Source organism: Caretta caretta, chromosome 6 (assembly GCF_965140235.1).
Source record: "Caretta caretta isolate rCarCar2 chromosome 6, rCarCar1.hap1, whole genome shotgun sequence".
Lineage (NCBI taxonomy): Eukaryota > Metazoa > Chordata > Testudines > Cheloniidae > Caretta > Caretta caretta.
This window is the reverse complement of record NC_134211.1, coordinates 120,647,041-120,660,038: the sequence shown is the minus strand read 5'-3', so window position 1 is coordinate 120,660,038 and position 12,998 is coordinate 120,647,041. Positions and strand designations below refer to the sequence as shown.

The 12,998-nt window shown below is 41.8% G+C and overlaps 1 protein-coding gene across 8 annotated transcripts in view; it reads left to right on the top strand.

Moving 5' to 3' along the window:
- KIAA0586 (KIAA0586 ortholog) overlaps positions 1–12,773 on the top strand; it is a 140,066-nt gene extending 127,293 nt beyond the window's left edge. For 6 of the 8 annotated variants that reach the window (XM_048851977.2, XM_075129961.1, XM_075129965.1 and 3 more), the window contains 2 exons: positions 6,397–6,462; positions 12,420–12,773. In XM_048851977.2, coding sequence (XP_048707934.1) covers positions 6,397–6,462; positions 12,420–12,565 — 212 coding nt within the window. In that variant the 3' untranslated portion in view covers positions 12,566–12,773. The remainder of the gene's footprint in view (positions 1–6,396; positions 6,463–12,419) is intronic. The other 2 variants (XM_075129964.1, XM_075129963.1) reach the window with 1 other exon arrangement.
- Positions 12,774–12,998: the final 225 nt, after the last annotated feature.

The window sequence follows — 12,998 nt, the reverse complement described above, 5'->3', positions numbered from 1 at the left end:
CAGGGTGGCATTGCCAGTCCATGAGGGAGTGATAAAGCTGAGCAAAGCCTTGTGGCACACTCCCTCCTCCCTGCCCCCCATTTCCAAGAAGATGGAGAGAAAGTATTTCATCCCTGCTACAGGATTTGAATACCTATATACACATCCCGCTCCTAGCTCACTGGTGGTATCCTCAGCCAATGAGCGTGATAGTCAGTGTTAGAGAGCTTATTCCTTCACTCCCCCACTTCCCTGGTCCTTGCATGAACAGAGAGCAACAATATCCAAAGTCCAAAGGTGCAGACAATTTGATGTTTATTGGGGTGAACTTCCAGCAAGCTTACATACAAGTTCCTTTTTCCTTATTTTCGAATCCCAACTTACTTCCTGTTTGCCCCTAATTTATATAGTAATATTCTTAGCTATACCTTAACCAATCATTCTACTAAAATTTACCTAACCAATCCTAACATGATTAGCTAACCAATTATATCCCACCACCTTAATTAGTTTACACCCAGCAAAATTAATGATACAGCAGACCGAAACAATCACAGAACCAGACAGAGACCATGCAAATAAACAATAGCAAAGTAGGAACTATAATGACAAAACAATACAGAAGCAAGAATTTCACAACTACATCTATAAAAACATAAGGGTTTCCCAGCTGTCTATTGATAAGTGAGTTCTTACCAGACAGAAAAACTAAATTTCCTTTTACAACTTCTAGGCTCTTCCCTTTCTCTGGAGGTGATAGATCGGATCACCTTCCTAACAGTCCCATATTGACTAGTTTGGAATATGAGGATGTGACCGCTCACTTCCCAGCTTATGGCTGCCTCTGCTGCTCAGCCAAAGGCATTGGCCCAAGAACAGGGCCTCAGACTGTCACAGTGAGAGAAGGCCCTTACACAGATTCTTTCTTGTATACCTCTATTACTAGCTAAATGATAAACATATACCTACATTCTTAAAGGATAGGCCTTTACAGGCAGGCCTGAATATCTATATCCTAACAGTCAGGGCCAACTGGGATTGACCCCTAAGAATAAGGAGGCAAAGAGGCTTGATCTCTTTGGCAGAAAAATGTATTCAACTGCCAGCTTCCAGTTAAGAGTGGCCAACCATCAGGCCTTACTTGTCTACTACGACTTTAACATTTGGCAGTCCATGGGTTTGCAGACTCGCTGCCAGAGGAGCCCAGGAAAGAGTTCCTGGCTATTCTGGATGAGAGCAGAGCTGTGGCCAGGGCAGCCCTCCAAGTAGCCTCAGGTGTGGTGGACTTTGCGGCCTGGACCATGGCTTCGACCATTTCCATGTGGCGTGCCTTTTGGCTGCAGTTGTCGGGGCTATCAGTGGAGGTTCAGCAATCCATCCAGGACCTCCCTTTTGACAGCCTGGCGCTGTTCATGGAACAAACAGAGAGCAGGTTACATGGCCTGAAAGACTCTAGGGCTACCTTGTGCTTGCTGGGCCTCTACACGCCGGCTCCCGTGAAAAAGTGGTTCAAACCACTGCACTCCCACAGGTTCGGGAACCAATCCCAGACAGAGCCCTTCCATAGAAAGGGTAGGAGCTACAAGTGCCGGCAAGGCCAACAGCTGGCACCCTCAGCTCCCTCGAGCTCTACCCGCAGTCAGCAGGGTAATAAGCAGTATTTTGAGAGTGCGCTCAAGCCTGTGTCCTAGATCCAGCACCCTTGCTTTTCTCTATCTCCGTTCCTCCCTGCTAGGGCTTCTATAAAATTGGACCAGTGGGTCCTCGGCACAGTAGCAGGGAAGTACACCCTCCAGTTTATTTCTACCCCTCCCTCTGACTCCCCCCCCCCCCCCCCCCATCCCCAGACCCCATCCCTCTTCAGGTACCCTTCTCACGAGCATCTGCTCCCTCAGGTGGTGCAGGGCCTTCTCCGAGGGGAGCAGTGGAGGAAGTCCCTCTGTACTTGAAGGAGAAAGGATTTTACTCACATTATTTTTTGATCCCAAAGGCCCAGAGGTGGGCTACAGCCCATTCTCAACCTACGGAGCCTCAACAAGTATCTTAAGAAGCTGAAATTCTTCATGGTCTCCCTGGCCTCGATCATTCCTTCCCTGGATCCAGGAGACTGGTACACTGCCCTTGATCTGAAAGATGCTTACTTTCACATATCGATCTTTCACAGACACAGAAGGTTCCTACTTTTCATAGTTGGAACCACCCACTAGCAATTCGCAGTGCTCCCCTTTGGCCTAGTGACAGCACCAAGCGTATTTACAAAGTGCATGGCAATGGTGGTGGCCTACCTCAGACGTCAGGGTATCCAGATTGTCCATACCTCAATGATTGGCTCATCAAGGGCTGCTCCAAGGTACAGGTCCAGTGCAGCGTTGAGATGTTGCAAGCCACTTGTCAAGCTCTAGGCCTGTTGATAAACTAACAAAAATCCACATTGGTTCTGGTTCAAAGAATAGTTTTTCGGAGCGGTCCTCGACTCTGCCAGAGCCTACATGCCAGAGGCCAGGTTCAGGGCAATGGCAGATCTGATTGCCAAAGTCATGGCCCACCCGATCACCACATATATAGTTTGGCACGTGAGACTCAGACTACGCCCCCTCCAGATGTGGCTGGCGTTGGTCTACTCCCTGGCCAGGTATCACCTGGACAAGCTCCTCACAATCCCGCCATAGATACTTACTTCCCTGCAATGGTGGTCTGACCCTGGTGTTGGAAGGTGTGCCATTTGCAAGCCCACGGTCTCCCTGATATTGGATGCATCTCACCTCTGATGGGGAACGCATCTCAGTACAGTGCGAACGCAGAGGCTATGGTCAGGAGAGGAGCTTATGCTTCACATAAATGTCAGGGAGCTCAGAGCCACCCTTTTGTGTGGTGTTCCTTCTCCACCTTTCCAGTCGGGTAGTACAGTTGTTGACGGACAACACGACCTTCGTGTTCTATGTAGCAGGCCGGGGGTGCTCTTTCATCGGCTCTGTGCAAGGAAGCCCTTCACCTGTGGGACTTCTGCATCCAACATGTGATCCACGCTAGAAGCCTCACACCTCCCCAGCGTCCGGAACACACTAGTCATGGTCCCTCCACTCAGACGTTGTCAGGATGCTCCTCCAGAAGTGGGGGAAAACTCCAGGCACCGGTGCATGTGGCAAGCACACACACCTACAATGGAATGGACATGAACAACACATCTTGAAAAACATTTGAAGAACAACAGTTACAAAAAGTAACAGTCTTTTTCCTTTTGTATATGAGGGAAGTTCAAGATGAACTGCACTGACTTCTATTATTTGATAAGTTCTTTGGAAGCACTTTTCTGAGATCAACAGAAAGGGGTGAGGCCAAGCCAGATGGGTTACTAGGCAAAGAGTTCAATTCCCTCTACATCCACTACAGACCAAGGCAACCCAGATTTAAAGGACTAGTAGAGATGTTAGTCACAGAAATGAAATATTTGTATATCAAATTCTCCATTTTCATTTCTAGATGCAATAGTATTATTTGCTTCTGGAGCTGCTTTCTAATTGTCCTTCTTCTCTACTGATCTTTTACCCTATATTATTTCTGATTTTGAAGAATGTTTCTTTTTCTTTCTTTCTTGTTCCTTTCAGCATTGTTTGTCATTCGTGGGAACATCAACTGTTTGGGAAAAACCACTGAACCTTGAACGCAGACTTGTTTGAAGGAAGGAAGAACTCATTTTCAAATATTTTCCCTTAGAAATTGTTAGCTTGTAAGCTGTTGCCTCCCTTTCTGTTACTGACTTGGGATCTGAAACTTTTTTCTTTTTACAAATATTTATCGTTTGCATTTAAACTACAGTTTACACCAAAAAATATGAAAGAAAAACAAAGAATAGGGTACACCAAGTGAGACTGAAACTTCCAAGTTTAGGTCGAAACCACTTGTAACTCATGCTTACACAGTGCACTTTGTAGCCCCTTTAGTCCACCTATGGAAGTTTCTTTGTTGCTACAGCCTTTGAACTAAGGAGTCTGGGTTCTTTGCTCAACAAGTAGAGGCTCATACTTTTAGATCCAGAGGTCACAGGTTCAAATCCCTGCAGATGACAATCTGTTTCTGCAAAATAACTGTATGTTTTAACCATAAATTCCTCCTTTTCAAATGTAACTCAGCCCAGGCTCACTAGAAGTTTGGCCCAAGTTTGCTGAAGGACTTCTGGGTTTATAACAAAATCAGCCAAGTTTTGCACAAGTTTTTCAGTCATGAAAATAGAAGTGTGAGCATTTGAAGAGCAACTTTCCCTAGTTATAGTGTTTTTATTGTTTGTATTCCAGTAGGAAACAGAGGTCCCTGTCAAGATTAGAGCCCCTCTCAAATGTACGCGCACACACACACACGCACTCTGAAAAGACAGTCCCTGCCCCAAACAGCAAAGGCATATGGAAGTCCTGGCCTCACCACCAGCAGTGTGAAATAATCAGGAAGGGAGAATAGTAGGAATCAGGAAGAGAGAATTCGATCCCATTAAATTCTTCATTGTGTCACAGACGTCTGATAAATGTGTATACTTTGAATGTAAATTCCAAAGCTATGTGGATGAGGGGAAAGCAGTGGACGTGATATACCTTGACTTTGGCAAAGCTTTTAATACGGTCGCCCACAGTATTCTTGCCAGCAATTTAAAGAGGTATGGATTGGATGAATGGACTATAAGGTGGATAGAAAGCTGGCTAGATCGTCGGGCTCAGTGGGTAGTGATCAACAGCTCAGTGTCTAGTTGGCAGCCAGTATGAAGCAGAGTGCCGCGGGGTTGGTCGTGGGGCCGGTTTTGTTCAACATCTTCATTAATGGTCTGGATGATAGGATGGATTGCACCCTCAGCAAGTTTGCGGATGACACTAAGCTGTGGGGAGAGGTAGATATGATGGAGGGTAGGGATAGGGTCCAGAGTGACCTAGACAAATTGGAGGATTGGGCCAAAAGAAATCTGATGAGGTTCAACAAGGACAACTGCAGAGTCCTGCACTTAGGATGAAAGAATCCCATGCACTGCTACAGGCTGGGGACCAACTGGCTAAGCAGCAGTTCTGCAGAAAAGGACCTGGGGATTACCGTGGACAAGAAGCTGGATATGAGTCAACAGTGTGCCCTTTTTGCCAAGAAGGCTAATGGTATATTGCGCTGCATTAGCAGGAGCATTGCCAGCAGATCGAGGGAAGTGATTATTCCCCTCTATTTGGCACTGGTGAGGCCACATTTGGAGTATTGTGTCCAGTTTTGGTCCCCCCATTACAGAAAGGAGGTGGAGAAATTGGAGAGAGAATCCAGCAGAGGGCAACGAAAATGATTAGGGGGCTGGGGTACATGACTTATGAGGAGAGGCTGAGGGAAGTGGGTTTATTTAGTCTTCAGAATCTGAGGGAAGTGGGTTTATTTAGTCTTCAGAAGAGAAGAGTGAGGGCGGGATTTGATAGGAGCCTTCAACTACCTGAAGGGGAGTTCCAAAGAGGATGGAGCTAGTCTGTTCTCAGTGGTGGCAGATGACAGAACAAGGAGCAATGGTTTCAAGTTGCAGTGGGGGAGGTCTAGGTTGGATATTAGGAAAAACTATTTCACTAGGAGGATGGTGAAGCACTGGAATGGGTTACATCGGGAGGTGGTGGAATCTCCATCCTTAGAGGTTTTTAAGGGTCATCTTGACAAAACCTTGGCTGGGATGATTTAGTTGGTGTTGGTCCTGCTTTGAGCAGGGGGTTGGATTAGGTGACCTCCTGAGTTCTCTTCCAACTCTAATCTTCTATGATTCTATAATCTAGGTCCTACTCCTGTTGTCATTCAGGGGAAATTCCCATCTAAATCAGCAAGAGTTCATCGTGAATAAAGACTGCAAGATTAGGCCCCCATAGCTTGCTTGCTTTTTTTAGATGCGATGTTTATTAAAAAATATTCTTCTCAAGCAATGGAGAGTAACTTCATTTAGTCTGATGGAATTATTTGAGAACTGTTGATAACCACTCAGTTTGTGCATTTCATTGTCATTACTGGATGTAGGGATTAGAATATTGTATTCTATATCCTATACTGTGTAAGTGTAGCATCTTGAGACCATATGATTAATTCTTCTCTTCTACACTATGGTTCCAACTCTATAAGTGATTAAATTCCAGGAACATTGAATTGTGTAGTCAGTATATGGAAGTACAGATAGACATAAAGCTAAATTGAAAATATTGCTACTTATAATTAGCAACATAAGTGACTAACCACTGTAGGATATGTTCTCTTTTCAATTTTGCATGCAAACCACTTGGAGCAAGATGAGACTGTTTCTCATCTTATATTATAGTCCAGCAAATCTGGGATAAGTTTGATTTTATGGAACAGAATCCTTCTTGTGTTTCCATACTTGGTAACTCTTCACTTCTACCAGATATTAAAATGAGTGTTTTTACAACACAGATTCCCAGGGAGACATGGATCGGACACATATTGAGCCCAATATGTACCTCACATTGTTACTTAAAGGTAAGAGCTACAGGTGAAGTGTTCTGCTACCTATAGCTATTAAGTCACATTCTTTGAGTTCATTTGGCTTTCTTTTCCTTAACAGTTACTATCCTAAAAGGACCTAACAACATACATGCTCTCTCTTCTTGTTAAAGGTCTTTGTAAATATAACCCAGATGTAAAGCTTCATTGTGCACCAAAAAAAAAGGGCAATGGGGGGTGGGGGGAAGCCAAAAGCAAAAGATTTTAAAAAGTCACTTCCCTTTAGGAGGTTTATAACATGTTGAATTAAAGAGCCGCAGGTGTTGTATTCAGAGCACTGGGGATAGCACTTGATAATGCCATGTGAGGGACGTTATTTGTTGAGACAGGACAGTGTTTAAACTTTGAAGTCAGTATTAAACAAAGTGAAGCAGCTGGAATCTGGCATGCGAAGAAACAAGTCATTCATATGAACTATTGCTATTAAGGGAACAAGAGGTACTGTATTGGAGTTGTTTTTATAGATGCATGAAAGTTTACTCTCGGACTTAGCTGTTTTACTTTTGCATTAAATTATACGTTTGTAAAGCAAGCATCCAAGCTTGGGTGGATGAGTGTTTGGTTGGAATGTTTTGCAACAAACATGAAGGGAGTGATAGAAATTGTTTTTGTATCTGTAGGGTAGTAGTTTGTACCCCAGTCCTTCAAACTGTTCCATGAGTGGATCCCTATATATTGCAGGTTTCCACAGGGGTCCGTCCACCTTTAGAGATCCAGTTGCAGGAATGAGGCCCCTGGTTGGGTTTCTCATTTAAGAGAATTCTTGATTTAAAATACCAGTCTTACTAACTGTCCCTGGAAGAACAGCACTGGACTAAAAGGATAAAGCATATGTTTTTATTTGGCTTTAAAAAATCAGATTTGTTTAGTTTTTTCTTTTGCCAAATAGAAAAAAATGATTTAAACATTTTTTCTTTGTTCCTAATGTTGACATATGGTGTTAGTAACCAAACCTCTCTTCAATCTGTTTGATTCCTGTTCGAATTGGCACAAGTTCCTGATGCACAGTATGCTGTATATGAAGTGTGTATGTGCAAATACATCTCACACAGAAAAATGTTTATAACTAGTCATGGATTGAAATAGGTAATTTTCATGTTTCGTTCAGTTAGAATCTTGAAATTTAGTACTGAACATTAATTTGTTATAGACTGCTGAGTACAAGGGAAAAAACTCCCAAATCTGAAAACTGACCTTTCCGTCACTAAAATGTTGTCAGTCATTGCTATTGAATTTCAACCAATCAAAGGCTCTTACATGGATGTTAACGGTATCAATTTTCAAAAATTATGTTAATGTATTCTGTGAGATGGTGATGATGACTGGAGAAATGAAGGACATCTGAGGTCACTGGTTCTTCTTCTTGGGTTTTAACAAGGAAAATGTCTATAAATATGTTTAAGCAGGTGTTTATAAAACTAAATAGAGTACTTCCAGAACTTCTAAACAGGCAAAAGCTGCTGAACTTGTGATAAGAATAATGCTTAGTTATCTGATTTACTGTGTTTTTATGGAATAGTGAAATTCTCCATTCAATTTTTATATCCTATACTATACTATACACCACTACTAGTTGCATATTTATGAATGAAGGATGTTTAAGATGAAAGCCTCTATGTATTGATCATAAGCTGTTATCTTCTGATAAAATAATAAAACAAAATGCCACGTCATTAAAATAGGAGCTTGCCAAAGATTTTATACAGGACAAATACCGATAACTAGATCCAGCCAAAAAGGCAGATACAGCTGTTAGCGAGTGTATATGTTTGTATATTTGCAGATATATAAGCACACAAGCATATGTGCTCTGTGTGTGTGTATTTGTGTGTTTACATATAGGTGTGGGGGTGTGTGCGCGCATATGAGTTGTTTATATAATGTATGCACCATGCACATTAGAGGTCCGATTTAGAAAGAGTTGACAATAATAAAACACAGATGAGGGTAACTTAATAGTTGTGCCATTAGGCCAACATAGACTTAGAATACCAACAGCCTTGGAAACTTGCAGTCATGAAGCAAGATCTCAAACTTTCCTGAAATAGGATAGCCATAACCCTTCATGTTTAAAATATTGAAAGTATAGATAACACATTTTCTGTACATGTCTAATGTATACAGTAGAAAACATTTTAAAATTGTCTTGAAAATAAATCATTGTTCTTTATACATGGCACATTTTAAATGGCTCTTTAAAAAAATAAATGGAAGATAGTGAAATAGCTGAGAATATTTCTGTTGACCGATTAGAACGTATTATTCTATTGGTTTCTGTATGTACTTTTCACGTTTTATATCAAACATAAAATTGGACTCTAGTATGTCTGCAAAACATATTACAACATAAGTTAGGAAGAACTTAGACTGGTATTGGTCTATCAACACTCTAGCTTCAAACACTTGGCAGCTTTGATGAAGTTATTGCAAACCCCTTGCATCAGGGAATATTCTTTTTTAACAAACCTGAAAACAGCTGTTGAAACAATTACATCATGGAATAGTGGCATGGCTGTGGAAATTATTAACAAAGTCAAGCTTTGAAAGCATCAAATAATATAGGTAGAGTATACAAAGGTTTGCTTTAGTGTTTATTGATGATTTACAAAGTTTCCTTAGGCATCACACTTTCACATTTTAAGTCCATACTAGCTTAGTTTCTGACCAACAGAACATTCACACTTTTCAGTTCCCATTTTTCATAACCAGTTGCTTTTTTTAAGCAGCCCCTAGTTGCATAGAAAGCCCTTGTGAGCCCTTTCTGAAAAATAACTTAATATATAATATATATGATGTGTGCAACTTTTTAGCATTTCCAAAAGTGTCCTTTTAAATAGTCTTCAGAAGATGTACAACTTCTTGCATGTACTCACTGTGGGTTAGGTTTGCTCAGGGCTTATGCCAATGTAAAGCTTGGCTGCTGTACTTTGCAGAGGAAAGACAGCAAGGGAATGAGGCTGTTTGTGCAAAGTCTCATGGTGGGGGTGGGTGCAATGGAGGATCAGTGCCTGAAGAGTGAATTGAATTGGAAAGGGGGTGTCACCATAGCAGCCAGGTAAATTGTTGACTTAATAGGAACTCTGACAAAGAGATAGCAGTGGTATCTCTGCCTTCCTTCTACAGGGGCCAGTCTTCCTGAGGTGCAAAAAGTGTAGCTAGGAAAGGTTGCTCCCTGTATTGGATTTACCGAGTTTGACCATAAATGTGTTTGACCTCCTTGGAAGTTGGCAGTTACTATAGACCGAAAAGCACTAGGTGAAATTTTATATTAGCAGGTTCCACAGTATGCATCCGATGAAGTGAGCTGTAGCTCACGAAAGCTTATGCTCAAATAAATTGGTTAGTCTCTAAGGTGCCACAAGTACTCCTTTTCTTTTTATATTAGCAGTGGTTTTTATTCCATCACTGATCAGTTTAATTAGCAATTTACGTATGTTTTGGCACATTTAAGTGAAAGCAGGGTATTGCTGCATTGTCATAATAGATAAGCCTGACAAATATTTTATGTGTGGAATTGAGAGAATGGAGTTTTAATTGCCGAGGCTGTCGGAGAACAAGGGAAGATCACTAATGTACTGTGTCATGTTAGTAGAAAAACAAACTCCACCAGGAATTTCACTGTCACACTCACCAAAACAAGTATACTTTCAGCTCGCCTGTAGGATGTTTGTTTGTTACTGAACCCTTTATTTTACAAAGTGACATTGAGTTCACAAAATGCTATGTATGTAATGAAGCTTATGGTAGCTTGACAGTATTGATTGGCTGCAGGAGGGTGGTTCCTCCCTGCCCTAGATTTTAATTTTTGACTAATGACCTGAGGTACCTGTGGGAGGCTTTTGTCCTCATGTTTAAATCTGTGCTGCAGTTGCTGTAAAGCAGATAGATGTAAATTGAATTTACTCAGTAACTGGTTTCTTTATATACTCCAAAGACTAAATATATGTTCAAAGAATTTACTTTAGAGGCTCATTCCATAGTATGTTGATCAGATTAATTTGCCACTTGTTTCATTTTTTCCACAGTGGTGAAATGATGATCTTGAACTTCCCATGTCCCTTATTTTTAATTTTAAACCAATTGAAAAATAGAGTTCAGAAATCGGTTTTACAAATTACTACTGTGGGGATTCCCCCCCCCCCCCCGAAGTCCTGTTTATTTGGGATAGCTGTAGTATGGACAACAGTTAAATCTGTAATACTGTTTGTTTTTCTCACTGGTACTGAATGTGATTAATTTGAGGTCCTGAATTGTGTGCCATTAATTGCCGCCACCTCCCATCTTGCAGAAGATACCAAACAGTTAGTCGTATGGTGCCAAAGAACACCAACAAAGAAAGCTAGACAATATCTAAGGGCAGAGAGACCATCTTCCAGTCATTCAGTATTTTTTTGCCTCCTCTCCTGGAAGCATGGAGCCTAGTTAATGTTTTGAATCCAGATCCTCCTTTCCCTCTAGCACCTACTTCATGAGGTTAGACAAGAAGAAGGGTGACTGAGAAGAGGAACCAAAACAGGAAGAACCCAGCTAAGAAAGCTTAGACTTAGCATCACATGGTGACTGTGCACCAATTGTGCGTGCTACCAGTCCTGAAAAGAGTCTTGGGGAGCTTGCTCCAAGGGATCCTCCCCCCCAACTCTGCACACCTCCACTGGGAGGAGAAATGTCTGAGAGAACACTTCACGGGGCCCAGCACCAATTGTCAATATCCTTCCATTTGGAGGGATAATGGCTCTCACTCCACTGAATCTCTCTGAACCTATAGTGGATTTGATTGTGGTCAGCTTGCCTTTGGGTGGTTTAATTCTGATGCTGTTTTAGAGTCCAGTTCTGCTTCCATTGCATGTTATCACTCTCCTTGTAGACTGATTTACTGCCTGCTCCATCTTCTGCTGCCCCATCGTGTTTTCTTCCCACAGCTCCATGTAAGCAGCACCCTTACCTTTTGCCCACTCTTTCTTCTCTCCCATTCCCTGGTGTCTGGGTGCAGGAGTTTTCTCCCTCTCCAGCTTTTCAGCGCTGCAGTGGCTTTCCCTGCTGCTCAGCACAGGAGTGCAGCTACACACTCTTTGGGGCGTGCTTCCCATAGTGGCCTCCCAGCATTGTAGCATGACCGCTGGGGTGCAGCGTCAGCTTGACTGCTGCCTGGGATGTCACCCTACTGAGGGCATTTACACCTCCTGGGGTAGAAGGTTGCGATCATGACAGAGGAAAACTCAAGCTGTTGCTTCCCTCTACCAGGTAGATATAGATAGTTGAGGCACACTGAGCTGGTAGAGTTCTCCAGGCCTCCTTTCACATAAGCCACCTCCTGTCAGACAGCTTGTTACGTCTACTCTTCGGCTGGAATCTCCCACTGGATGGAAGAAAGGGGGGATGAATGACAAGAGGCTAACATAGGGCTTGTTCATCCAATCAGGGGAGGGGATGCTGGAAGGATGGTTTCCCTACAAGGGTGGAGTTAAGGCAGTGTTTGGTCTGTAATGTAGGGTATTTGAGATTGTGACAGAGTGTATCTACTGTTAGTTACTTTAACTTTTCATTTCCTTGCTTTTTTAAATTTTGTGTCAGATATGCTGGGTGTCGCAACTTGAATTGTTTCATAAGGCTTTTGGTATATGACTATATAAGATACAGATTTTTCTATTTCTGACACACACGCACACCTCCCCCCACCCCCATATCTGTATGTGTGTACAGTGCCCTATAAAGAAATGTAGTGGCTGAAATAAGACCTCGCTGGGAAATATGAGACAGAGATGTAGCTGGCTGTGTAACACATCCAGCATATGTTTTGCCATATGTCTATCCTTGACATAAGAGTATGTATCCTTATATCCATAAGATGATGCAAGAAGGTGATGGCTTTAGTACATTTGAAATTGCTATATTTGGAGTGTAAAATAATGTAATTATTCTGCCTTTTATTTTAGGAGAGGAAACTGTACCACATTTAAGTTCACTGACTTCTCCAGAGAAGATGTCCGTGATGCTGCCTTCCGTGAATATAGATGACCAGACACAAAGTATCAGTATGGTACATGGGGACTCGGACTCTTCAGGAACAGATACATTTTAAAACATGGGGGTTTTATTAATAGTCACGTATCTGAAAATTTTCTAGGGAAGTATTTTGTCTAGCTAGTGTTATAATCCATATATTTTTGGCATGAAATCTCTCAGTACTGTTTATTTTCTACTTACTGTCTTTTTGTAATTTTGTATTAATCGGAATGTGAATATATAAAATATTTTAAACAAAAATAAAAGAATATAATTTTTCATCATTACTGGGATTAAATGGGATTTCGTGACAGATCTTTTGAAAGAAACAGGCTAAACCACAACACAACAAAAAAGGGAAACACAGCTTTGGAGAGGAAGAACACATAAATGACTCTGCCATAAGTTGAATGTGCTAGTTAGTTGGTATATAGAGGCCGTTGTAACAGAATGGATTTTCAATTATTGAAAAGGGAAGTTCGGAAGTAAAATATATTTGAAAACCAAGT